Below are 26,921 nucleotides of genomic sequence, written 5' to 3'. Positions count from 1 at the left end.
ATGCACTTAAAGGTACAGTTGCACATGAGCCCCTGATCACTTTACCCCGGTGACCCAGGTCTTACCCCTACCACAAATGCCGAATTCTGCCAAGATTCTTTTATAACTCATTCCCTATAAAATAACTTCATACAGAATCAGCCTAAATAAATGATATGAGTTGCTCTAATTTCCACTTTCATACTGACTAGAAAAATATTTATTGAATATTAACATACATATCAAACTCCTGAAATCTTGCTAAAATGAAGACAGACCTGCAAGCTTGCAGCAGCATAATAAAATTCCAACATTTAAACAAGTCTTTAGACAACGCCTTGCTGATGATCACTGGGCTACACTTTTAATAAGCAAAGTATAAAACAATCTCAGTAAAACTCAGACACCCTGTGAAGAGTTTAATTTAAATAAAAATTTAAACAAGAGAAGGCACATGCTTCTAGATCCTAAATGCTTCCAAAATCTTATAGGGTTCCCTTAGTCACAGTCTAAGCCTGTACTTTCCAGCTCTCCCTTAGAAGATTCTTGGGATTTTTACTCTTCATTCTTGTGCTGGAGGATAAATATCTTCAGCGAGTGAAATAACAACAAAATGATTCATGTAGTCTATTAAATGAAAGCCTCTATTTGAAATTCAGAAATGATGTTAACTATTAATGCTAATTTAATCACCGTGAAGTCAAAGAAACAACTTCCTTTTTGGTTGGAAAACTGCCCTCTTTCTATGGTAGATATCTCAGAGAAAACAAAACTTTCACTTTTGTGCTATCACTTAGACTTCAAATCCAGCTTCTCTAGGAGTTTTACTCTAATCTGCCGAGTTTGCACACAGTATACAATGGGATTCATCAATGGTGGTATCAGCAAGAAAGCATCTGCTATCAGAATCATAGCTAAAGGAGACTTATGCTTAGCAAAATGATGCATAGTGACCAAGGTGATGATGGGCACGTATATTAGTACAGCAAAGATATGAGACACACAGGTATTAAGAGCTTTGAGCTTCTCCCCTTGAGATGCGATGCCAAGCACTGTTTTCAGTATGAACACATAGGAGATGGCAATGAACACACTGTCTGACATCACATAGAGTGCAACAAACAGCCCATAGTAAATATTGACTGTATTGTCTGAGCAGGCCAGCTTCATGATATCCTGGTGGCGGTAATAGGAGTGTGATAATAAGCACTTATTACAGTATCTGAGCCTCTTTAATATAAAAAGAAGGGGAAGAACTAGAAGAGTGATTTTAATGGCAAGTGCTAGCCCAATTTGCAAAACTCTGTAGTTGGTGAGGATAGAGCTGTATCTCAGGGGATGGCAGATGACAACAAAGCGATCAAAGGACATGACCAGGAGCACTGAAGACTCCATGGGAAATGCATGCATCAGCAGAAATTCCCATAACATTGAACAAGAAGATTCTTAGCATAGTAGGGATAGAGGAGAAGGACAAGCCAAGGTCAGACAGGGCCAGCATGGAGAAGAAGGCGTACATGGGCTCATGTAGGGAAGTATCTGTTCTGATGCATATTTGGGTTATTTTATATTTTTTCTGTAAGAAATATAGATTCTAAACATTTTTAGACATTTTAGTGGTATACAGAGTCCACCAAAAAGACATACATGCTTCAGTAGTTCACAGTACAGATAAAGCTAATGGCCACCACTTTGAGCATCTTTTATAATTATAAAGGCCAAAAGAAACTTATATTAATATCAGGTTGTCTCAATAACTTTAATATTAAAATATTTATATACTTTTCTCTTCCAGATGTATAGATTTTTTGGTGGACTCTATATGAAGCATTTCTTTGGAATACGAAACTAGAAGTAGAAGTGCTTGGTTGAACTTTCCAGTTTTCATTATGCAGAGCAATTTACATACTCAAGTTAAATAAACAAAGAAAAAAATTCAACCAGAGATTAAGAATAAAATTTCAATATATAATGTCAACTTAATCTGCAATATTATAAAATTCTGAGTATCCCCTTATTTCCTCTACTCATAAAAATAACTTATTTTATTATGCTAATATCCAAATTAAACCACACACTTTGACAAATATTTTTTGTGAATATGATTATCACAATGGAACATAAGCATAGTGATATGCGTTTTTGCAATGTTTGTGGAGTTATTGCCCTTAAGAAAAACTTATGTGGGTACTTTGTATGGTGTGAGGCATATCTCCTGAAGACTGAGAACTCCTCATTCTGCAAATTAATTTTATTTTCTGTTTTTAATATTTTCATCTTCTTTTAACATCTCATCAAAATAATTTTAAAAGACCAGGGAGAGTTTATAAAATAAATAAGAAAATACCATCCAGGCTCTTATATGGACTGAAAGAAAGGAATTACAGTATATGTTCAGCTTGAGTTAGAAGAGTTTAACAAGAGAATCTTAATCAGAATTTTCTCCCTCTAGATAATCGCCCATTCAGAAATGAGAGGTTTTATAAATGTTACTGCTTCAGTACATACTGAAAGAACAAGAGGTCCCAACTCCCTCATCAAGCACACACAACTTGTGCACATGCATTCATAAGTATGCACACTGATACGTCATTTTACAATGTCAGCTATGTAGTTATGCATGTGACCACAAAGAATGTGAGTTCAGTGACAGGGCACTCAGAATGATTGCATCACACTATTCATACATACTTAAAGCAGATAATTATTCACATATTGACATATAAACAACTTTTACAAATACATGCAAACCCAGTCCCTGATATCCATTATATATCCATTATATATATCTCAGATATATCAAAATACATGAAATATTGACAGTTTCAAATTGCACAAAACCTTCTTTCAACTGTTAGTGCACATCCCTAACTTAACAAAAGTGCATATATAAATTGCTGATGCCTTGCTTATCACTATAGCAAGTCTTGTTGCTCACGTTTGATGCTCTGCCTCCGCATTCTTGTACACAGAGGAGAAAGGAAAGTTAGGGGTTAATGTGTCCCACCTCATCACCCAGCCTCTGAGGAAGAGAAGAGGAATATAAGGCAGGAGGGATTAGGAGAAAGGAGAGAACTAAAGCTTTAGGGAAAGGACAGGACAGGCTCATCCCTTTAAATAGACACTGATCTGAGATCTCTGCCATCTCAAGGACTTTTTAGAACAGTTGATGTTAATACTTGGTAAAAGATGAAGCAGATTTCAGAGTGGGTTATTCCTTTGCCTCAGGCATCTCTTCTCTGCAGAATCTCCAAGAAGCTGGAAGTCAAGATGATGCACAGTGCAGAAAGGCCTGACTCTATGGAAGCTCCAGGTGTAGAGCTCCATGCACTACACTTTGCTCTGAGATGAGAAGAAAACTGAAGCTCTCTGTGACCTTCAGGCGGACCTTAGAAAGGTAGGCAAGCTGTCTTTGTGTACAACTCCTTCAGGAAGAATGCCTCTAAATCCAACCTGCTCCAATATTAGGCATCCTAAAGCAATAAACAATCTAAAGTTCCCTGAGACTATTTTTAACAAAATCTGAGAACGTTTTGTCATTTATCCCTGCGAAGATTTTGGCAACAAAAGAACACTGGAACAAAACTATTTCCACATAATAGGTGGAGTAAGCGAGGTCCAGCAGAACATATTAGTACCATGGCTAGATTCAAAACCATGTCCACAAATGAGAGCTGACATCTACTTTGTGTGAGAGCACAGTTCTTGTAACTAAATTTCCTCAAACCAAAGCTACATAGTCATTTTACATGTTAGACTTTATTTTGGAGGAACAGTAAAAATAAAGTAAAAAACTGAAAGTGAAGTCACTTTCTCCCCTGATGTTAAAGATGGAGTCAGGTCAGTTTCATCTTTCAGTGTGCACTATGCTCACGCAAGTTCTAATTTCAGACTAGAGAAAAAAAAGAAAACTTTCAATAGTACAGTAGAAGAGGGAGGAGTGTGAATCAAAATGGAAAATTATATTGGCCTTTTCCTTATCACTTAGAGAATATGTAATCTCATTGTTAAATTCAGTGGCAATCTGACAAATTGCATTCCATATTGAAAACTTATCACACAGGACAAAAAAATCAATGCTTTGTCTAATTTCTGTCTGCTTCCTATGACTTGGAATCTTGTTTGTGAAGTAAAACTGGTGAGAAATTTCTGAGAATGAAGGTCCTGGAATCCATGAGACAGTAGGATTGAACAAAAAGAAACAGAGGAACCAATAGCCTCATTTACAGCTCCAGACATGCCTAAGTTTTATTCTGATTTTCCAAAGTTTACTCAAGAAAGAAAATTTGAGAACAGGATATATGAGCCATAGAAACGAATGAGAGAGGCTGTGCTACCTCTCTTAATGTAAGAACTCTTTCCTGTGAAGATCCAATGCTAAGGTTTGGATGTGAATGGAGAGGAAGCGAGGAAAGGAATTTTTGAAAGAATCTGAGCAATGTAGTTGGCAGAAACATGAGTGAAGGGAGAGTTACCACACCCAGAGAGGGTATGGTAGAACAGGTGAGTCTACCAGCAAGGCTCATGGACAAAAGTCAGGAAAGCTTTATCCTCAGAGATAACAGGAGCTTCCAGTTCAGTGAAATAGCAAGGGTTCTAAGTCCAAATGCAGACCTAGTTGCAAGTCAGTGCACAGTTGCTCAACCCTCCTAACATCTCCTTTTCTCAATGATAGTATATACATCCCTGGTTAATTTAAGCAGTGTGGGATTCTCAACCATACTCAGATCTACAAATGCAGTAGTGTGTCCTAGTGGAATCTCTGGCTTCCAACACAAATTTAATGTGAGATAATGATCATATTTAATTTCCCTGCACTAATTATTCTTTTGGTCAATTGAAGATGAGAGTTTAAAAACAACTTCAAAAGTTGATAATATTGTTCTAAAAATAATAGCAATCCCTTGCACAATTAGTCAGAGATTATTACACACACTATAGAATTTTACCTTAATCAGTACCTCTTGTCCTGTTATCTTCTAATGAAATGAAAATGTCAAAGTACACTTTTCCAAGTGGCTGTGAGGCTTTGGTGACTGGGTTCCCAGCAAGTAAGATTGACATAGTATCAGAATCATATAAAGAAAGAGATTTAGTGTTAAGTAGAAAATATAGCACATTTTAGAATGATAGGGTCTGGCAAAAGGAGACAAAACACATCTTTTTAAAAAAAAATTCTCCACTTACTTTAGATAGTAAGATTTGTTTTAAGCAGTCTTATAGCTAAGACCCATGTAGGATGGTAAACTTTGCTTTTAGATCACAATTATACAACTGGAGCCCCTTCTTTAATGTCGTTATAATTCTGGAGACAATTAGAGGCTAGACATATTTGGAATTTTGAAGAAATTCTTTCAGAAGCCACTCAGTATAGTAAAATAAAACCTTTGTGAGTACCCAGAGATGACCTAAGAAAGTATCTCTTATTGCTTAGTGATCCTCATTATGAACAAGTGAAGAACATGGGCTTTCAACCTGAGGAATTGAACAGCTGAGATTTAAGTGGTGAATAAAAAGCAAGTTATTTGTGCACCACTGATTCTGAAACAGGTTCCAGTCATCACAGGATTTAAAGAATTTGAGAAAACCCAAAACATAAATAAATTAAGGAGCAAAATAAAAAATAATGGGAAACAGGGTGATATTGGGAAACAGAAATCATTATTCCTTGTTAAAGGGAAGAGGACCAAGAGGAGGATTAAAAGAAAAGAAAAACAGATGAAAAAAGAAAGAAAATGTGTCATCTACATGCACCAACTTTCTATGATGAATGTAACAATGACGTAATGCAAACATGCTAATAAAATAAAAAGTTTAGAAAAGGAATGGAGAAAACCCACATAAGGCACACTGGGTGGCACATGTAAGGATTTCTGCCCTAGGCCAACCAGGACTATGAGAAAGGGACATGATTATGTTGTATGCATGGCTCAAATTAGGGTTAAGTGGGCCCTGTTGGGACATGTTAGGAGATATTAAGTCTATTGCCATAGATTAATCTTAGAAACAAAATGCTCATTAAGTTTCTTCTCTGTAACAAGTAAAGAGATAAAGGAAAAGTGGACAGTTCACAATTGACACCATGAACTGTTATACATGATACATTATAATCTAAGATATCCTTTGGTAAATTATACACCATACCCTGTTTGAGCTTGTTATGGTAAATAAAGCCTCATGGAAATACAGCCACATACATTCCTTTATAAATTGATTATAGCTCCTTTTGGACTACAACACTAAAATTGATGAGTTACAATAAGGAATTTGTGCCCATAAAGTCAAAAATACAGATGAACTGACCTTTTGCTGAAAAAGTTTGCTAATCTCTAATCTAGGAATACACATACACTGAAGAAAATATATTTAGTTACAAGTATAACGATTGATCCATCAGTTATACTCAAGCCCTAGTGTTTGTAGCAGCTGTTATAGAATCAGTGATAATTTAATATTACTACATAAACTTCTCTGATTCTTTAATCCACACCGCCTTTCTGCCTTTAAATTTTGTTCCAGTGACTTAACAGAGAAAGGATATATGGTAAAGTTGGAACAACCCCTTGTTAGCTGTAAAGAGTGGAAGATCAAAACTCTGTGACAGTGTTTGTCAGGATATATTCCTATAGCAGACTTTATTTTTAAAAAATGGTTAATTTTGAAAAAATAATACCATTTGAAGTTGCAATACTCTACATCCTTTTGAATGTCACAAATAATTAGTGTCCCTTTATGTTGCAAATGTTTATCTTTTAAAATGAATTCATTTAATTTGGTTTGTCATTAAATCAATAGATTTTATAAATCATAGATTCAAAAGATTTATAAATAAAAATGACTAACTTGTTTTGGTTGTTATTATCTGCAGAGAAAAATTTATGTTGGAAACAGAGAACATAATATGCATCTATATATGCTCTCATCAAGGAACATCTCCACTCATCCAGTGTCCTTCATTTTGCTAGGAATTCCAGGCCTGGAGAATTCCCAGTTTTGGATAGCATTTTTGTTCTGTTTTATGTATGTAGTGGCTGTTGTTGGCAATATCACCATTCTACATATAATCCAAGTTGAAAACACCCTTCACGAGCCCATGTACCTCTTTCTAGCCATGCTGGCTACATCTGACCTGATCCTGTCCTCCTCTACCCAGCCTAAAATGCTGGCCATACTCTGGTCTCATGCTCATGAGATTGAATATCATTCTTGCCTCACTCAGGTGTTCTTCATCCATGCCTTTGCTTCTGTAGAGTCTGGGGTGCTCATGGCGATGGCCTTGGACCGCTATGTGGCCATCTGCTTTCCACTGAGACACTCTAGTATCCTGACTACAACCGTGGTGATAAAATTAGGAGTGGCTGTGATGCTGAGAGGGCTGTTGTTGGTGAGCCCCTTCTGCCTCATGATCTCCAGAATGCCCTTCTGCCCCAACAGGGTCATTCCCCAGTCATACTGTGAGCACATGGCTGTGCTAAAATTGCTGTGTACTGATACCAGAGTCAACCGTGCTTATGGGCTCTTTGTGGCCTTCTCTGTGGGTGGCTTTGACATTCTCGTCATCAGTGTATCTTATGTGATGATTTTGAGAGCTGTTCTACAGTTGCCCTCAGGTGAAGCCCGCTTCAAGGCTTTTGGCACATGCGCTTCTCATATCTGTGTTATCTTGGCCCTGTATATCCCAGCCCTTTTTACCTTCCTCACCCATCGCTTTGGCCATCATGTGCCCCAGCTGGTACACATCATGTTTGCTAATGTCTACCTCCTGGTGCCTCCCATGCTCAACCCCATCATCTATGGAGTTAGGACAAAGCAGATCAGGGACAGAGTTATGCGAGCATGTTGTGGTAAAGACAGCTGAGCCAAGGATCCTGTCACCATTATACCTCCAAAAGCTCCATTAATCTGGAAAACATAATGAAAATCTTTTACATCCCATTGCCTAACATCTGTCAAAGCTATCACGGAGATCAGCAACTTTGTAGAAAAAAGAAGAAATATCTTCACTATACCCAGAAGAAGATATTGCAGAACTGTGATGGCTTATGCAGACTTGGTTACCCAAGTTCATGATTGCAGGACAAATGATAGTTTTTCATAAAAATAAGCAAATATTTTTCCACAGATTAAGGTGAATACTATTACTTTTGTGTTATTTCTGGAAGTGTAACTTGGTACATGATTTAAAATGTTTATAAATTTCTTCCAACAGATAAAGGAGATCTCAGACTCTCTATACATAATCAGGATTGGTGAAGTAAAAACATGTATAATAGGCATACATAAAGTAATTATATAAAATAATAAAAAACAATTCAAATATTATATGTACTGAAGAAATGTGCAGTTGAATATCATGTGCATCTGAAGCACAGCATTCATGTGCCACTGAAGTATAGATGTACATGAAGATATGAAACTGATCAAAATGAAACATTAAAAGGAAAAGATTAAATCAGTGCCTACATAGTTTAATACCATTATAAAGCGGAGTACATATGTACAGACAAAGACTTGTGAATGTACTCAGCTGTTAATACCTTCTTGAAACAATGAGACTATAAAGTTTTCATTTTCACTTAAAATATTGTGTTTCACATTATTTCTAACTAACATGCTTTTATTGTACATACCAGTTGAGATCAGTGTTATACTTCAACACATTTAAAATTAACCATGATTGATAGAACTTATTAATAGTATGGGAAATGAGTAACTGAGGTAGCAACCACACCTCAAGAAGGTTAATTCATTGCCAAAGCCTGAGGGCAAGATGGACAATCTGTGACAATGATGGCCTATTGAAAAGATGACATGCACAAAATCTTTAAAATTAGATATAAACATTTCTGGCAGATCACAACTTCTTGAAAATATTGACAAGGAGGAATAGATGAGCCAAAGGGGTCAATGCTCTCTTCCAAAATTTGAGAGGTTCCTGAGGACTTTGTACATCAAAGTAAATTACAAAGCTTTGGAAAAGAATGCAGATAAAGATTTCAAAAAGATTTATAAAGTGCTGTTTACAGTTGTGGCAAGACTTTAGAGTTAACGGTATTTTAAATTATTAATTTAATGACATTTTAAACAGTTTAAAAACATCTTTCCTTTTGAGCTATTATTCTATAATTGGTAACTCCTTCCTTATTTTTTTTCTTGCCACTGCTGAGGATAGTAGAACCTTTGAGAATTTTTGAAACAAAAAACATGAACAGTAGATTTTGGGAATAGCATGGATCCACTAAAGTTAAATTGGCTTCTTAAAATGGAAAATTACAGAAGATAGATACAGGAACTGGTGCAAAGCAGCAAACAATATTTGGAATCAGGTGAAAAAAATTTAGCCACCTAGAGATAAAAGAATATAAAACTGAGTAATTTAGAACTGAAAACTTATTAGAAGTACACTTTGATGGATTGCTAAGGAACATGTGCAAATTGAATTGTACAGTTCTAACTGCACTCATAACCAAACACTCTGGATGGTAGAACTGGAGAGCACTGAAAGTCTCATGGTAGCAATTCCCATCTCTGCATGTGAGTTGATTTTCTGCCTTCTTTGCTCCAGTGACAACCTGCCATCTCCTAGGGTCTTCCACCTCAGGTAACTCAAAGCAAAGTAAAATTATTCTGCCATTTCCATTGAAGACACACATGAGAAATACTGTGATTGCTGTTTTCTCAAACTCAGCCACTGTGCTTACTTTTGTTGTTACTATTGTTTTTTTTTAATTTTAACATACAAAAGCATTTTATTATATCCATACTTTAAAGTATACTGGCTTGTTCACTTTCTTAATAATGTATTTATGACATGTACTGCCTGCCTCCAATTTCTTAGCACCATAGATGTCTGTGTTAGTATAATTAGTGTTAGTATGGAAACAAATAGGCATCTCTTGTGACAAAAACAGAAATCCTTGGCTTGGAGATAAATATACAATTTTAGGCATTGCTTCTGGCACAACCTGTAGATACTGACCAATTCTTAGAAGTTGATACAATAAATTCTAACACATTACCCATACTGGAAGCCATTCTAGTATGACCACATGAATGTGTAACCAAAGACATTTTCTGACCCACACTCTTCAATGCTCTTCTGTTAAATTCTCCTGAATTTTGATGAACAGCATAAATAACGAGAACCAGTTGTGTAAATAAATTGCAAGAGAATTTTTTATATTTTCTTCTCCAGTTGACTGCTCAGGTCTCTCTCACACTAGAATAAAATCTCTATTATTATTTAATATACTATTCCCCATCCTTATAGTGGCCTCAGTCATTTTTATTTCATATGACAGGAAACTAATCAAATAATGAAGAAATTTTTTGTAAGCATTTCCCCACCTTTGATTTTGATCAAATTTAAAAAGCAAGATTTCAGTTGAAGAAATATCTAATTGTCTTTGTAGCTATTTACCATATGTTTGAAGACAATTAAGAACAATCTAGCAGTTTTCATGATGTAACCATGTAATCATAAAAAATGTTTATGGCATTTTTGCATTATTTCTTATCTCTTACATTTCCTATGTATATACATATGACGTATATGTGTATGTATGTGCATGTATATGTTTGAGTGCTGCATAGTGAAAAGATGTTTGAATATATGGTGAATATATTATCATTTGAAGATGCAAGAGTTACTAATTGTCTACATAAGTATGTTGGTGAAAAAAGATTGACTATATTTACCGAACTATGACTATATAGTTCTATAATAAGCATCACATTTTGGAATTAGTAGACATAATAATGTAAGTGATAACTTCATATATGCATATAAATGGGCTTTTGTTTCCATATGATTTTTCTTAGGAGCACATGCATATGTATCATTGCATATTTGCAAGAATTTCTCTCTTCAATAGTAAACATCTGTTATTTCTGTATCTTAGAAAGTGTATTCCTGCAGTCATATATATTTTTGTTTGAATGCTTATGTATTTGATGTGCATATGTCTCAAAAATATTTATTTTGGTGAATATAAAGTTGTTTTTAATGCATAATGGGGCGTATATATTGCTTGTGATCAGTATGGATAAAACTGTATGCATAATGTGATGTTTGTATGTATGCACATGTTTATGCATTTACAATTTAATGTGAGTATCTATGTGTTTGAATAGACTACTTTTATACTTAAATTTACTTTTAATTGTTGCATAAAAGTATCAAAAAGTGATATATTATACCAAAAGAATATGTGATGTTTCAGCACATTATTTAAATACTTGTATCAGAACTCCTTGATTGATAGGTGTATATGGAAAGACTTGAAAGTCTGGAAAGGAACGTATCTGGCTAATATGAAAGTTCAGACTTTGTAAGTAAGGAAGAGGACAAGGGTTGAAAGGAGGAGAGGAGGGAGAATGGGTGAAAAAGAAGAATCAAGGTTTATTGTGTACAGGCACAAATTCTCTATGATAAATATGATTGTTATGTATATCAAAATCTACCAATAAAATTAATTTTAAATGTAATATGAAAGTTCTGATATGCTTGTTCAAAGACCTTCACAAATACTTCTCATATATTTCTTGTCAGAACCTGTTCCAAGCATCTTTACTCTTTACCTTCTATCAAGCACACCCATTACCATTATTTAGTTTTTGCATCCTTTTCTAAACAGCTTTATTAAGATACAATTCATATATTATATAAATTGCTCACTTAAAACATATAATTGAATGGCATGAGGTGTGTTAGTTATGAGTTACTAAAATGTATAAAGCATATTTAAATTTTACCATATAACAATTTAAAAAGTATAAGTCCATGATATTAATTTCATAATGTTACACAAATATCACCAGTACCTATATCTAAAACGATTTCATTGCTCCAAGGAGAATTTATAACTATTAACCATTAACTTTTCATTTTGCTTCTTTCACCTCTGATAACTACTAATCTACATAATAGCTCTATGAATTTGTCTAGATATTTCATCTAAGTAGGATTATACAATGTTTGTCCTTTTGTGTCTGAATTCTTTCACTTAGGAGAATATCTCCAACTTCATGTTGCAACATACAGAATAAAATATACAGAAGATAAAAAACAAAGATTTATTCTCTGAAATATAAGCAAAGTTAAAAAAACCTTGTCTAGCTTAAGGAACAAGAAAGTTAATAATTAATACTCACATAAATAAATTCAGAGATACAAAGAAGATATTACAACTAACACCCCAGAAATACGCAGGATAATTGAAGATTACTTTGAATAAACATATTTCAAGGAACTTAATAATTTAGAAGAAATGAAAAAATTCCTAGACACAAAAACATTGCCAAATCATGCGTGATAATGAAATAAAAATCTGAACAGACCGATAAAAATTAATGAGATAGAATCAGCAATAAAATGTCTCTCTTCGAAGAAAAGTACAGGGCAAGAGAGCTCCATCATTGAAGTTCACCAAATATTTAAAGAAGAACTAATACCACTTTTAAAATTATTCTAGAATTTGAAGTGAGGAACATTCTTTCAAATATACATTCTATGAGGTCACAATTGCTTTAATAACAAAAGCAGAAAAGAAATGCCAAATAAAAGTACCCCTGGTAAACATAAATGAAAAGTCCTCAGCAAAATAAGAACAAAAGTACCTTAAAAAACTATTCATTGCAGAGATAAAAGATGTTCAAATCAATAAGTGTTGTACAACACATAAAAGACCAAAGAACATTAAAAAACATTAAAAACATAAGATAATCTCAACAAATATAGAAAAAGTTTTGGTAGATGTATAAAATGTATTTTATAAGTTTTGATACATATTCATAATAAAAAGAAAAAAAAACTTTGGATATATGAGGTATAGAAGGAACAGACCACAGCATACTAAAGCCAAAAGATTACACTGAATAAAGAAAAACTGAATACTTTCTTATTATGACCTAAAACAAGATAAAAATGCCTAGCTTTACCATTTTTATTCAATAAGGAATTGGAAATCCTAGCTGGAAAAGATCAAGCAAGAGAAACAAATTAAGGACATTCAACTTGAGGACATTTAACCCAGAAAACTATAAGTATTTGGAAATTATATGATCTTACAAAAAGCAAGTGGTTGCAGGTGGCAAGTGTGACTGGGAAGAGTGAGATTGTTTAGGGTGCAGAGCGGAGGAGGCCATGAAGATCCCACTAAAGCTAAAGTTGCAGTCTGGCCTACTCGCCTGGGGGTCGCAGAGTCCCACGCCAAGGTGATGGAACCAACCGGATCATCTAGGCACTGAAGGACACCATGGACCCGAAGCTGCACCTCACCACCGACAAAGAGCTCAATCCGCCCTACAAGATTATCGGTGTTGCCCCCTGATTCACTTTGGATTACAGTCCCTGACCATGTGGAATTCCCAGTACACCAAGCAGCCGCTGTCCACCTGAAGCACTGGCGAGATCAAGAACCTCCACTGGGAGAAGGAATCTTTGCAATCAACATTCATGCAAATGACCCCAGCAGATACATGGAAACTTTATGAAAGGGATCATTTGGCCTCCTGATTTAGTGAGAATCCCGTTAACAATGTGTCTTTGTGTCATCATTGAACATGATTTTTCCTGATCACTGGCCAGCAGTGGTCGACAAGATAGACTATTACTTACAGTCACAGAACAGTGGAAGCTGGCCTGGCAGTTTATTATGTCTGTATCAACTGCTGAAGACCTATGCATATAAGAAAGCAGAAGAGAGTCTCTTATTTCAGTGACGAAGTTATTTCTGCCATGTATTCAGCAGCAGACCATGCAGCTCCTTCTTGATTCCTCCCATTACTCTGTGTTACTACAGAAACAAATCCTGAAAATCTTCTATGCACTCATTTAGTACACATTGCCTCTTCAGCTGGTGTATAATCAAACCATGACACTGTGGATGGAGATCTTTGAAACTATCATTGATTGGACAGTGCCCCCTGAGGTCTGAAGATTGACAAGGATGACCGATCAGAACTGGTGTGGTGGAGGTGTAAGAAGTGGGCACTGTGTATTGTAGCTCGTCTTTCCGAGTGGTATGGAAGCCCTTCTGAGATCTTTTTGAAAACCTACACAATGAGAATTTAGCAAGTGCTACTGAAAATTTTAGATCATTATAGGCAGAAAAAATGCATAGTGTTCCATGTTCTTCAACAAGCATTCAACTATCTCAACCAAGGAGCTGTGCATTCTGTAACCTAGAAGCAAATGAAACCACACATACAGAACATTTCTGAGGACGTGATTTTTTTCTGTGATGTACTATAAAGATGAAGATAAGAAGCTCTGGCAAAAGGGTTGGTATGAACATATAAGGATGAAATTTGGTATTTTTGAAAATTATGCCTCTCTCATTACAGCAGCCCATACTCTTCTATACACTCCTGCAGAAGAAAGAAAGAAAGAAAGAAAGAAAGAAAGAAAGAAAGAAATAAAAAGAAACAAAGAAACAAAGAAAGAGTTTCCCAAAATGATGGCCTTCTATTATCAAATCCTCACAGACTTGAACTTTGACCCAAGGAAGAAAGACAGGGTCCTGTATTTCATGAGTCTCTTGGTGGAGATTTTATTGAACAAGAGTTTATTCAAAGATCAAATTAAGTTATTTCTACAGAATCATGTATTTCTCCTATTACTGTCTAACCTGGATATCCTTGAGCTAGTTCCTGATGGGTGCTTCATGCATTTAGTTCTTTGAGGTTTTATAATGAGTTCAACCTAAGAAATGCAATGGAATGAAGACAAGGAGACACCTGTCAGAGCTGAAGCTGCCCATACTCTCCAGTCATTAATTTGTAACCAGGTACAAGCTAAGGAATATATGAAGCTGCATGTGAGCCCTGTTATGCAGGAGCTGTTGCAAATTTTCAGGGACAGAAAACAATGACATTACTGTCATCCAGAAGATGATACGCAAGTACAATCAGGAGGTAGCACCAACTTCAGTCCACGTGACCCAATACTTGGCTGAGTCCTTCAGAAGGATGAATATGAATATGAATATGAATATGAAGAAGTTGAAAGCAAAACAGTGCTGGCTATAAAATTTTACATAGTACTGATACTATTTTAACAGTTGAAGAAGATCATAAAGAGATTATGCAGCAGTTGGATAATATCTATCTATGGATTATTGATCTTGTTTTACAGAAACATGTAGTTGAATTCTGTAACTGGTGTACAGTTTAACCTGCCACACTATTTCCCCTCAACTGTGGCAGCTTCTGTGTATTTTATGTGAAGCTTTCAAGCAGAATTTCTTTGAATACCTCAGAGACATGATGCCTCTCCTGCATAATTATGTGACAGTAGATGCCAATACCTTACTCTCAAGTCCAAAGCATTTAGAAGTCCTTTCACCGTATATAGAAAGATCCTGTAAAGACATGCAGGAGAAGACTCCAAGAGTTGTACAGCCAAACTTTTAAGTTGTCATTGTTCAGTGCAAAGGAAGGGGAATTGATCAGTGAGACACAGAAATGTTACTCCTTAAAGAGAACCAAGAAGTCAGCCTGCCTGTCTGAGGAGCCAGCCAAGTTGGGAGTTGAGAGACAAGAAAACACTACCCCACCCCAATCCACACCCACAGGCAACCAGCGGATTTGAAGAAACACAGACTGGAATGATAGCAAATGAGGTATAAAAACGTAATGCTTGTACTGATTGATTGACTTTGCAGGCCTGGGGCCAGTATTCTGAGCATCTGTTTAGAAGATAATGACATGCAATATAGCAGCTGTGGAGAATTACTTTCTGTCTTGTTTTTGAAATCCAATATTTTTCTCACTGTTTTGTTTTGTTGCATTTTTTTGTTTTCAAAAATAAAAAAAAAAACAATGAAAGACTGCTAAAAATTTTAAAAATTCCAAAGACTTCACCAAAAATTATTAAAACTAAAAAATAAATTTAGCAAAATTTCAGGATATGTAATCAACATAGAAAGTCAATATGGTTGCCAAATTGAAATAGCACATAACATAAAATACAAATTTTAAAAGGAGTTATAGGTGCAGTAGCTACAAAAGAATAACATAGCTAAGAAGTACTTAACCAAAGAGGAAACGATCTCTATAATAAAATTTGTAAAACAGTGATGATTAAAATTAACGGTTACACAAAAATACTGAAAGGTATCCTGTGTTCATAAACTGAGAGAATCAATATTGCAGTATTGTTTAAATGTGCATAGTACTCAAAGCAAGTTCAGTAAACTACCTGTCAACATAACAGTGGCATTCATCACAAGAATAAAAACAGCAAATCATAATGTTTGTACAGAATTACCACAAAAATAACATCACAGGGCCAAAGCCCTCTCTACAAAAAGTATGAAGTAGGCGTCTGACTTCACAACAAGCCACAAAGATTTACTTAACAACCTTGGCATAAAAATTGACATATAAAACAGTGGAAACAAACGGAGAGGCTACCAGCAAATTCATACAGACACCTGCACGTAACTGATATTTGATGAAAGAGCTAAGAACACGCTTCAGTAAAAAGACAGTAAAAAACCGTGTCGGGAAAATTGAGTATCAACAAGGAGAAGAATGGAATTAAATACCTCACTCTCACCAGTCACAAATATTATTTCAAATTTAATTAATACTTAGATGTAAATCATTAACTACTAAAAGAAAACATAGATGAAATTACTCAGGACATTGAAATGGGTAAGGAGTTTTGCACAAAACACCAAACGCACAAGGAGAGAAAATAAAATACACAAGAGGATTTTATCAAACTTAAATGCATCCCCACAGAAAATTAAACAGTTTTTCAGATGAAGATACAACTGAGAGAATAGGAGAGTTATTAGCAAATATCCAAGTAGAAGTTGAATAACTACAATGCATAGGAACTCCAGAAACTCACTAGCAAAAAAAAAAAAATACAATTCAAAAAGGCATAATGAGATAAATGTATAAATATCATTTCATCTCCCTCATGTAAAAAACTGAAAGAGTAAATAAGATCCAAAAGGTGCAATAGATATTGTGAAAGATAAAGAGATTAGAATGGGGAAAATGAGAAAAGAAGGAAAGGAATAAAATACACACACGCACACACACAACACACACACACACACACACACACACACAAGATAGCTAAGGTAATTGTAGTACTAATTCTATTAGTTCATGGAAAGAAATTGTGAGCGCCTGTACTGTTTGATATGGTTTACATACCTGTATGTGTAATCTGAGCAAATATTTTGAAGATAACAATATGCAATACAGTGACCATTGTTAATTTCCTATCATCTTGCTTGAAATCATATATTGTGTTCATTGTTTTGTTTTGTTCCTATCTCTTTAAAAGTAAAAATAAAATGCAATAAATATAAAAAGACATTTCCAAATGAATACATACAAATGTCTAATAGTTATATGAAAAATGGGGAAAACTGTTCAGATACATTAAAAGACAGTCTGAGAGATGAATGAAAGATGGAGTTTTCAGGGACATCACTGTGGAAGAGACCAAGTGAACAGGTAACACTACCAAACATCCCAGTTGGATACTGCCCCAAGTATTTGTACAATATTTGTAGAGTCCTGATAGTCCCAGACATCCCTAGAGGTTTGTGACCATCTTAATAAGTACCTTGCACCCTAGTCTCAGAGAAGTGCAGAAGCAAAGTTCTGAGTTGGATCATACAGATTAATACAGGTAATAAATTAATCTTACATTTTTTCTTATACCCTCTACATATCAAATACTATGTAGAAAAATTTGTGTGTTTTATTTAAATAAGCCCTCACATAAGTTCCTGTAATTAATTGCAGAAGTTTTTCCACATATATACTTAGGACAAAGAAAAAACATATATCCCTCGCACTGGTTTGGAATTTTGGAGTCTAGGTGTGGGACAGGCCCCAACAATGAGAGCACAATGGCTCTGTATAGTATGATTTTGCAAAGTTTTCCTGGGCATGGCCATTCCATTAGCTAAATCTTAAGGATTACAAAAGTAGAAAATATCCAGATTTTCTAATGTATAGACACCAGGTGTTTACTCTGTGTTCCTTCTTTAAGTGAACAAATTCAATCCAAGAAAAGGGAGGCCATCACCTGGTCTAGCAAGAAGAAAAGAAAAAAAGATTCAAGGTGACAGGACAATGACCCAGACACTGATATTTCACCTTATTCTTCCCTTTTTTGTCGTATATGTATAAGCATAATTCAATTTACTTATCTCATGTAGAATATATTTTCAATTTAGGAACTGTTAGCTAAGTGGAAGAGTCCAGCCTTACCCAATGGTGAGAGGTCATGATGAATTTGACTGTGTCGCATGCCAATCACCATGGTTTCATTCTGACAGCTATCCCGGGGATGCCAGACAAGAATGCATGGATGGCCTTCCCTTTGTAATTTCTCTGTGTACTCACTCTACTGGGAAATGGTACCATCCTAGCAGTCATCAAGGTAGATCAGAGTCCCCAGGAGCCTATGTACTACTTCCTCTGTATCCTGGCTGTGACCAGTGTGAGTCTCTCCATGTCAACACTGCCCTCAATGCTCAGTAACTTCTGGTTCAGGGTCCTGAAGTTCTCTTTGATGCATGTATTGCACGGATGTTCTTCATCCATGTATTTGGATTAATGGACTCTGGAGTGCTAGTTTCTATGGCCTTTGACATATTTGTGGGTATCTGGGACCCACTGCAGTATGCATCCATCCTCACCCAAGGTGTTATTGCAAAGATTGGAACAGCTGCCCTCACTCGAGCATTCTGCGTGGTCTTCCCTGTGCCCTTCCTCATAAAGCCGCTGCCCTTCTGTTGCTCCAATGTCTTATCTCACTCCTATTGTCCTCACCAAGATCTAATGAGGCTAACCTGTGCCAGCACCCGTGTCAACAGCCTCTATGGACTCATTGTTGTTATCTTGACTTTGGGACTTGATGCCATGATGATTGTCTTTTCTTATGTATTCATCCTGAAGACAGTGCTGGGCATTGCCTCCGGAGCTGAAAGGCTCGAAACTCTCAACACATTTCTCTCACATTTGTGCTGGGCTACTCTTCCATGTTCCTTTCATTGGTGCCACCATTATCCGCAGATTTGGGAAACATCTGCCGCCAATAATGAACATGCTCATGGCGAATATGTATCTGCTGCTCCCTCCTGTGCTAAATCCCATTGTGTACAGCATGAAGAACAAGCAGATAAGAAGATGGATCATCCAAGTGTTCCAGGAGACAAAGAACAGGACCTAACTGAAATGGACTCACTTATAAAATGCAGAATGAGTAGACAATTGAAAAATTAATAGACTATTATCACCAGTGATGATGCAACTAAAGTTAGGATATCTGGAAGAATATAGGAGTGGGAAAGATTTGTGACTGAAGACACAACACAGGCCATTTTCATTCTGTATATATTTTATTTTAGAATGTATGTATTTTGATATGTGGTGTCACAAAATCAACTTTAATTAGCATTATGATTTCTCTTTGAAAATGAAGATAGTATCTGTGATAAGTTTTCTGTTTATAAAAATAACATTCAGGAGTGTTTGTACTTATAATATTAGAAGTATTTTTATCTAGTTATTTACTTTAATAATCACATCAAGATGCAATACATCTTATAGTATGTCCAAGGACAAGATATATGATTATTTTATTTTTAAATACAGAAAATATCACTGTTATAGGATCAGACAAAATCTAATATGTATAAATGCTCCTGGGGTAAAGGGTATGTAAGTAGAAATTACATCAGATACATGTGTGATTTTTAACACATGCCTTTTCATTTAAGTGACTCCCTTATAGATTTTATATGATTCTAGCTTCTGACACATTTCATACTAATATATATTCTGCCCCAAAATTTTGTCTAAGAATCAATGACACTAATTTTGATTCATACTGGAAAACTCTAGAACATTTCACGGAGTAAAATTACCTCTGCAATTTAAATAAGGCAAGTGAAAATTCTGAGCAAGAGGATAAGGTTTAAGAATGCAGTGCTTGTGTGGATATTCAAAGGTAATATACTTTTGCATTGATGCTAATGATGGCTTGATGTATTTGTTAAACATAACATAACCATTTTACCAAGATGTTACTCACTTAATAAATATGAAATTAACAATAATAAAATGCTAGTCATCATGCTAGACTCTAGTGATACAGAGAAAAATGCATTTCATTTCTGCACAAGTCTTGGGATGTTTCTCTATAAAGAAATATGCATATAGATAACTGCAAGGCAAGTAACATTTGAGTCTCATATATTAGTTTTTAAAACTACATAAACGTGCTAGCTGCTGTTACATGTTATCTCATTGAATTCTTACAATAACCAAGGGCATTAGTTGTTATCACCATTTTATACAGAAGGAAAATGAGATTCAGAGAAGTTATTTATCAAGGCTCAGCACATTATAAGTATAAAATTATATTGAAAGTTAGCCCTACTGCTACTGATTGTTGTAAGTTGAGACCAGAACCATGTCTAGAGTTTCTAGACTTCCAAAATATTCCAAAACAAAGAAGAAAATGTGATTCTAAGTTATAAATGCACGGGAAATAAAATAGTAATCACTACTTTTGAAATTTTAAGAAAGTCAGTTTGCCAAGATGAAGAAATGGATATTTGAAGAAGATTGATAATAGGCTTGGAGTATTGATGTAGAGTTAACATTTTCAATGGAAATTACCTTGCTTTGTTGTTTATGTAGAATGTAAATGTGTACATTTGGATATTGTGAGGTGTAATTCTGTATCAGCCAAGTCCATAAAATGAATATAAGTGGAGAATATATATCAAAGTGAGCCCCTTAAAACTCATTGATGAGGAGAAGAAAATGATAGAAATATATGTATTTTAAGTTTATCTTGTCCCACAAAAAGGATATTTTTATGATTTACCATCTGTGTATTAGTGTAGTACTACTAATATTTAACTTCAAATGAATAAATATAGAAATAGGAGGAGAAATGTGGTGTCACAGAGGGACTGTGTACTTAAAAGAAAACTATTATTCCATTTTCTACATTTCCTTGAGCCTAGGCACAAACTTAAGATCACAGGTAAATCCACTCCTTCATACATATATTTAGTGAAGTCCCTCTCAAATACACACAGTAGCATCTACAAAATCAATAAACTTTCAAATTGTACAAAATATCTCTTAAATGATACATATTTAGACTACAAATAACAAAACTATGTGTACAGATAACCTTAAGTTCAATCACATTCCATGTTGCATATGTACTCCTAAACCCTCCTTTTGTATTCATGTATGCACAGAAAAAGGAAATTTATGGTTAATTTTCCTAGATTCAATAAATAGTCTCAGAGGAATCCAAGGTTACCAAGAGACAGTAGAACTTAGGAGGAGGAAGAGAACTGATGCCCTGGGGAAAAATAGGACGAGTACAGTCCTTCAGATAAACTCTGATCATAGGTTTCCTCCAAAAGCTGAATCCTATAGACTTGCTGGTGCTGCTAGGGTCATGTTCCACATGGCCAAAGATTGAACACACTTCGTGGTGAGTGATACCTGTTCCTCGGGTATTTCTATCCTTCCCAGAAAGAGAGATTCAGAGTCTCCAAGAAGCTGAAGAGGAACCTGGTGCACTATGCAAAGCTGTGATTCCCTAGGACGCCAAGATTCAGGGATCCATAATTATTGAACTTAATTCTGAAATGAAGTTAAAGAATTATAGTTCCATCTCTGTTTTCCAACGAGACCTAGAGAAATAGGCAAGTAGCCATTCTCCTCACCTCACCATGCAGGGGACTGACTGCCTCTGAATCTCACCGCTACACTTTAGTTTCAGTTTCTCCCATCTTAGAGAAACAGCCTAAAAATCCCTACAGCTATTCTTTAACAAGAATTTAGCTCAATTTCACTTTTAAATCATTTCACTACCTTCAGCAACACTGCTGATTAGTGGAAATATTGTTTCCATTAAAAAGAGTAAGGGAGTTCACAAGGGGCAGTAGACACTGTCACTGGGTTCGATCCCATATTCACAGATGAAAGCAGAGCTATATTCCATTTACAAACTGTTCGTATAACTGTATTTCCTTAAAATTTATAAACTGTTTCTGAAAGTGGAGTTATATTCAGTTTACAAACCATTCCTATAACTGTATTTCCTTCAACAAAAGCTACATATATCTTCACATGTTATATTTATTTGGGAAACAGGAAACATATTGAATCAGAAGTTAAAAGTAAATTCACTTTTTCTAAAGAGATATGATTTAATTTAAGTCTTCAACATGCACTACAGTCAGAAGTATTATAGCCTGTGAATAAGAAAAATTGAACATGTTTAATACCAGAGTGGAGCAGAATAGCATGTTGGGAAAGAAGAAAAGTTGTTATTTTACATCACTTTGAAAATACACATTTCTATCTGTCAACTCAAGAGTGAACTCATAACCCATACTTGCCGTATTGCAAATCTCATACGTTGAACAAAAATGACCAAGAATTACTCAAATACCTCGTCATTCTGTAAATTTGGCTGTGTTTATTTCATAAAGAAGGAAGAGTCACAGAAAGGCACACAAAGGAAAGACCCTCACCTGTCTAGCAGTCCATCTCTCACTCCGAACTTGATCCTAAGACTTCTTTCCTCTTCCATGATTCACTCGAGAAGGAAAAACTGAGAGAGAAGAAGGAAAATGAATTTAAAGGAAGCTGCACAATGTAGATTACTGAGATTTCCACAGAGAGAGAGAGAGTTACAGCAACAAAAGAGTAAGTAGAACACTCACGTCCTCTGGAAAAGCTCAGAGGCAGAAGCAATACAGATGTCATGGCAGAGAAAGCACCATATCCAGGTGTTCTATGAAGACAAGCTGGTGCATGGTCCAGAACCTCAAATCCAGTGCAGTACTGTAACAGGGACACCTTTTCTAGTGCACAAGCAGTAACTCTGTCTCTAATGCACTACACAGTTCATCAAGCCACCTTTATCAGCCTTTGTCATGATAATTCAACCATTTCTGTCCCATCAAGTAAGGTAGATTCTAGATTCTTCACTAATTAGAATAGATAGCGTGAAGATGACTATTTCATAGTCATGTTAACACTGAATAGTAAAATTTATTTATTTCCTTCTGTAAATATGTATTACATTTCTATATAAAGCACAGAAACGTTAGGCATAAAGTTCAAGATTGACATCTTGGTGAAACTGAAACCTAAGAAAATTTGGCAAACTATAGTCTTCAAAATAAATTCAGCTTTTAACAAGTTCTTGTAAGTAACGTACATGGCCACACACACATTGTGTGAATCAACTTGGCAATTTTTAAGCCACAAAGTGTAAATCGATTGGTTGCACAGAGGCTGCATGAACCACAGAACCAAAAATATTCATGATCTGAGCTTTTGTCATAAAATTTTGTTTGCCTCTGACTTGGGAGAGGTTGTATACTACAGACAGTACATTCAACTACAGATGTATATTGTTCAGTTCTTCTAGTTCAAATCCCCTTCTTAATCACCCTAGAATTAAAGATAATGCAACCTCATATATATGTGCTTATAGACTCTAACCTTGCTGCCTTTATATCCTTAAAAATGTACCCACCTTACCTAGTAGCAGGACAAAATGACCTATAAATATATTAGTTGATTGATTCTTAGCTCTAAAGATTAGAAAGATATTATTTATTATGGTAGTTTTCTTAGAAACTATTTTTAAATATACTACTATTCTACAAAAAATACTTATGCTATCATCTTACATATTACCCCAATTTAAATGTCATAATATTAATAAAAATAATTAGCAACATTATTTTATGCCAGAAAAATTATTTATTGTAAGAATTAAATTGACTAGAGTACATCATTATATTTATTTTTCTATCACCCAATAATGCAATCTGAAAAAATAATAATAAATGATTGTTTTGATTCATATCATCTGCAGAAAATGGATTGCTTTGCAAAGAAAGAACATAATATTTATCCATGTATGTTCACATCAAGGAACAGCTCTACACATCCTATGTCCTTCATCCTTCTAGGAATTCCAGATCTGGAGAACTTCCAGTCTTGGATAGCATTTCTGTTCTGTTTCATGTATGTGGTGGCTGTTGTTGGCAATATCACCATCCTACATATAATTAGAACTGACAACACCCTTCATGAGCCCATGTACCTCTTTCTAGCCATGCTGGCTACATCTGACCTGATCCTGTCCTCCTCTACCCAGCCTAAAATGCTGGCCATACTCTGGTCTCATGCTCATGAGATTGAATATCATTCTTGCCTCACCCAGGTGTTCTTCATCCATGCCTTTGCTTCTGTGGAGTCTAGGGTGCTCATGGCGATGGCCTTGGACTGCTATGTGGCCATCTGCTTTCCACTGAGACACTCTAATATCCTGACTACAACCGTGGTGGTAAAACTAGGAGTGGCTGTGATGCTGAGAGGGCTGTTGTTGGTGAGCCCCTTCTGCCTCATGATCTCCAGAATGCCCTTCTGCCCCAACAGGGTCATTCCCCAGTCATACTGTGAGCACATGGCTGTGCTAAAATTGCTGTGTACTGATACCAGAGTCAACCGTGCTTATGGGCTCTTTGTGGCCTTCTCTGTGGGTGGCTTTGACATTCTCGTCATCAGTGTATCTTATGTGATGATTTTGAGAGCTGTTCTACAGTTGCCCTCAGGTGAAGCCCGCTTCAAGGCTTTTGGCACATGCGCTTCTCATATCTGTGTTATCTTGGCCCTGTATATCCCAGCCCTTTTTACCTTCCTCACCCATCGCTTTGGCCATCATGTGCCCCAGTTGGTACACATCATGTTTGCTAATGTCTACCTACTGGTGCCTCCAATGCTCAACCCCATCATCTATGGAGTTAGGACAAAGCAGATCAGGGACAGAGTTATGTGAGCATGTTGTGGTAAAGACAGCTGAGCCAAGGATCCTGTCATCATTATACCTCCAAAAGCTCCATTAATCTGGAAACATAATGAAAATCTTTTACATCCCATTGCCTAACATCTGTCCAAGCTATCACGGAGATCAGCAACTTTGTAGAAAATAGAAGAAATATTTTCACTATACCCAGAAGAAGATATTGCAGAACTGTGATGGCTTATGCAGACTTGGTTACCCAAGTTCATGATTGCAGGACAAATGATAGTTTTTCATAAAAATAAGCAAATATTTTAACTGAATATTTTTCCACAGATTAAGGTGAATACTATTATTTTTGTGTTATTTCTGGAAGTATAACTTGGTACATGATTTAAAATGTTTATTAATTTCTTCCAACAGATAAAGGAGATCTCAGACTCTCTATACATAATCAGGATTGGTGAAGTAAAAACATGTATAATAGGCATACATAAAGTAATTATATAAAATAATAAAAACAATTCAAATATTATATTATATCTACTGAAGAAATGTGCAGTTGAATATCATGTGCATCTGAAGCACAGCATTCATGTGCCACTGAAGTATAGATGTACATGAAGATATGAAACTGATCAAAATGAAACATTAAAAGGAAAAGATTAAACCAGTGCCTACACAGTTTAATACCATTATAAAGCGGAGTACATATGTACAGACAAAGACTTGTGAATGCACTCAGCTGTTAATAATACTTTCTTGAAACAATGAGACTATAAAATTTTCATTTTCACTTAAAATATTGTGTTTCACATTATTTCTAACTAACATGCTTTTATTGTACATACCAGTTGAGATCAGTGTTCTACTTCAACACATTTAAAATTAACTACGATTGATAGAACTTATTAATAGTATGGGAAATGAGTAACTGAGGTAGCAACCACACCTCAAGAAGGTTAATTCATTGCCAAAGCCTGAGGGCAAGATGGACAATCTGTGACAATGATGGCCTATTGAAAAGATGACATGCACAAAATCTTTAAAATTAGATATAAACATTTCTGGCAGATCACAACTTCTTGAAAATACTGACAAGGAGGAATAGATGAGTCAAAGGGGTCAATGCTCTCTTCCAAAATTTAAGAGGTTCCTGAGGACTTTGTACATCAAAGTAAATTACAAAGCTTTGGAAAAGAATGCAGAAAAAGATTTCAAAAAGATTTATAAAGTGCTGTTTACAGTTGTGGCAAGACTTTAGAGTTTACGGTATTTTAAATTATTAATTTAATGGCATTTTAAACAGTTTAAAAACATCTTTCCTTTTGAGCTATTATTCTATAATTGGTAACTCCTTCCTTATTTTTTTTCTTGCCACTGCTGAGGATAGTAGAACCTTTGAGAATTTTTGAAACAAAAAACATGAACAGTAGATTTTGGGAATAGCATGGATCCATTAAAGTTAAATTGGCTTCTTAAAATGGAAAATTACAGAAGATAGATACAGGAACTGGTGCAAAGCAGCAAACAATATTTGGAATCAGGTGAAAAAAATTTAGCCACCTAGAGATAAAAGAATATAAAACAGAGTAATTTAGAACTGAAAACTTACTAGAAGTACACTTTGATGAATTGCTAAGGAACATGTGCAAAATTGAATTGTACAGTTCTAACCACACTCATAACCAAACACTCTGGATGGTAGAACTGGAGCGCACTGAAAACTCATGGTACCAATTCCCATCTCTGCATGTGAGCTGATTTTCTCCTTCTTTGCTCCAGTGACAACCTGCCATCTCCTAGGGTCTTCCACCTCAGGTAACTCAAAGCAAAGTAAAATTATTCTGCCATTTCCATTGAAGACACACATGAGAAATACTGTGACTGCTGTTTTCTCAAACTCAGCCACTGTGCTTGTTTTTGTTGTCACTATTGTTTTTTTTTAAATTCTTAACATACAAAAGCATTTTATTATATCCATACTTTAAAGTATACCTGGCTTGTTCACTTTCTTAATAATGTATTTATGACATGTACTGCCTGCCTCCAATTTCTTAGCACCATAGATGTCTGTGTTAGTATAATTAGTGTTAGTATGGAA

At 35.4% G+C, this 26,921-nt stretch overlaps 2 protein-coding genes and 3 pseudogenes across 2 annotated transcripts; 4 read left to right on the top strand and 1 right to left on the bottom strand.

Moving 5' to 3' along the window:
• Positions 1–768: 768 nt before the first annotated feature.
• On the bottom strand, positions 769–3,638 carry LOC100720042 (olfactory receptor 51A7-like; annotated as a pseudogene).
• A 3,254-nt stretch (positions 3,639–6,892) lies between these two features.
• Positions 6,893–7,837, top strand: LOC100734226 (olfactory receptor 52R1-like). Its single transcript, XM_003465301.1, has one exon. The coding sequence runs from the start codon at positions 6,893–6,895 to the stop codon at positions 7,835–7,837; it is 945 nt and encodes a 314-aa protein (XP_003465349.1).
• A 1,621-nt stretch (positions 7,838–9,458) lies between these two features.
• LOC100719760 (importin-8-like) lies at positions 9,459–15,435 on the top strand (annotated as a pseudogene).
• A 2,806-nt stretch (positions 15,436–18,241) lies between these two features.
• LOC106025036 (olfactory receptor 51H1-like) lies at positions 18,242–19,189 on the top strand (annotated as a pseudogene).
• Positions 19,190–23,932: 4,743 nt separating this feature from the next.
• On the top strand, positions 23,933–24,853 carry LOC106024978 (olfactory receptor 52R1-like). Its single transcript, XM_013147605.1, has one exon. It carries the CDS (start codon positions 23,933–23,935, stop codon positions 24,851–24,853), a length of 921 nt encoding a protein of 306 aa, XP_013003059.1.
• The last annotated feature ends 2,068 nt before the right edge of the window (positions 24,854–26,921 follow it).

Source organism: Cavia porcellus, unplaced genomic scaffold (genome assembly GCF_034190915.1).
Source record: "Cavia porcellus strain 051 isolate PalLab524CR breed Dunkin Hartley unplaced genomic scaffold, mCavPor4.1 scaffold_9, whole genome shotgun sequence".
Taxonomy (NCBI): Eukaryota; Metazoa; Chordata; class Mammalia; order Rodentia; family Caviidae; genus Cavia; species Cavia porcellus.
Note: the sequence above shows the minus strand (reverse complement) of the source record. Positions and strands in the feature narration are given on the sequence as shown.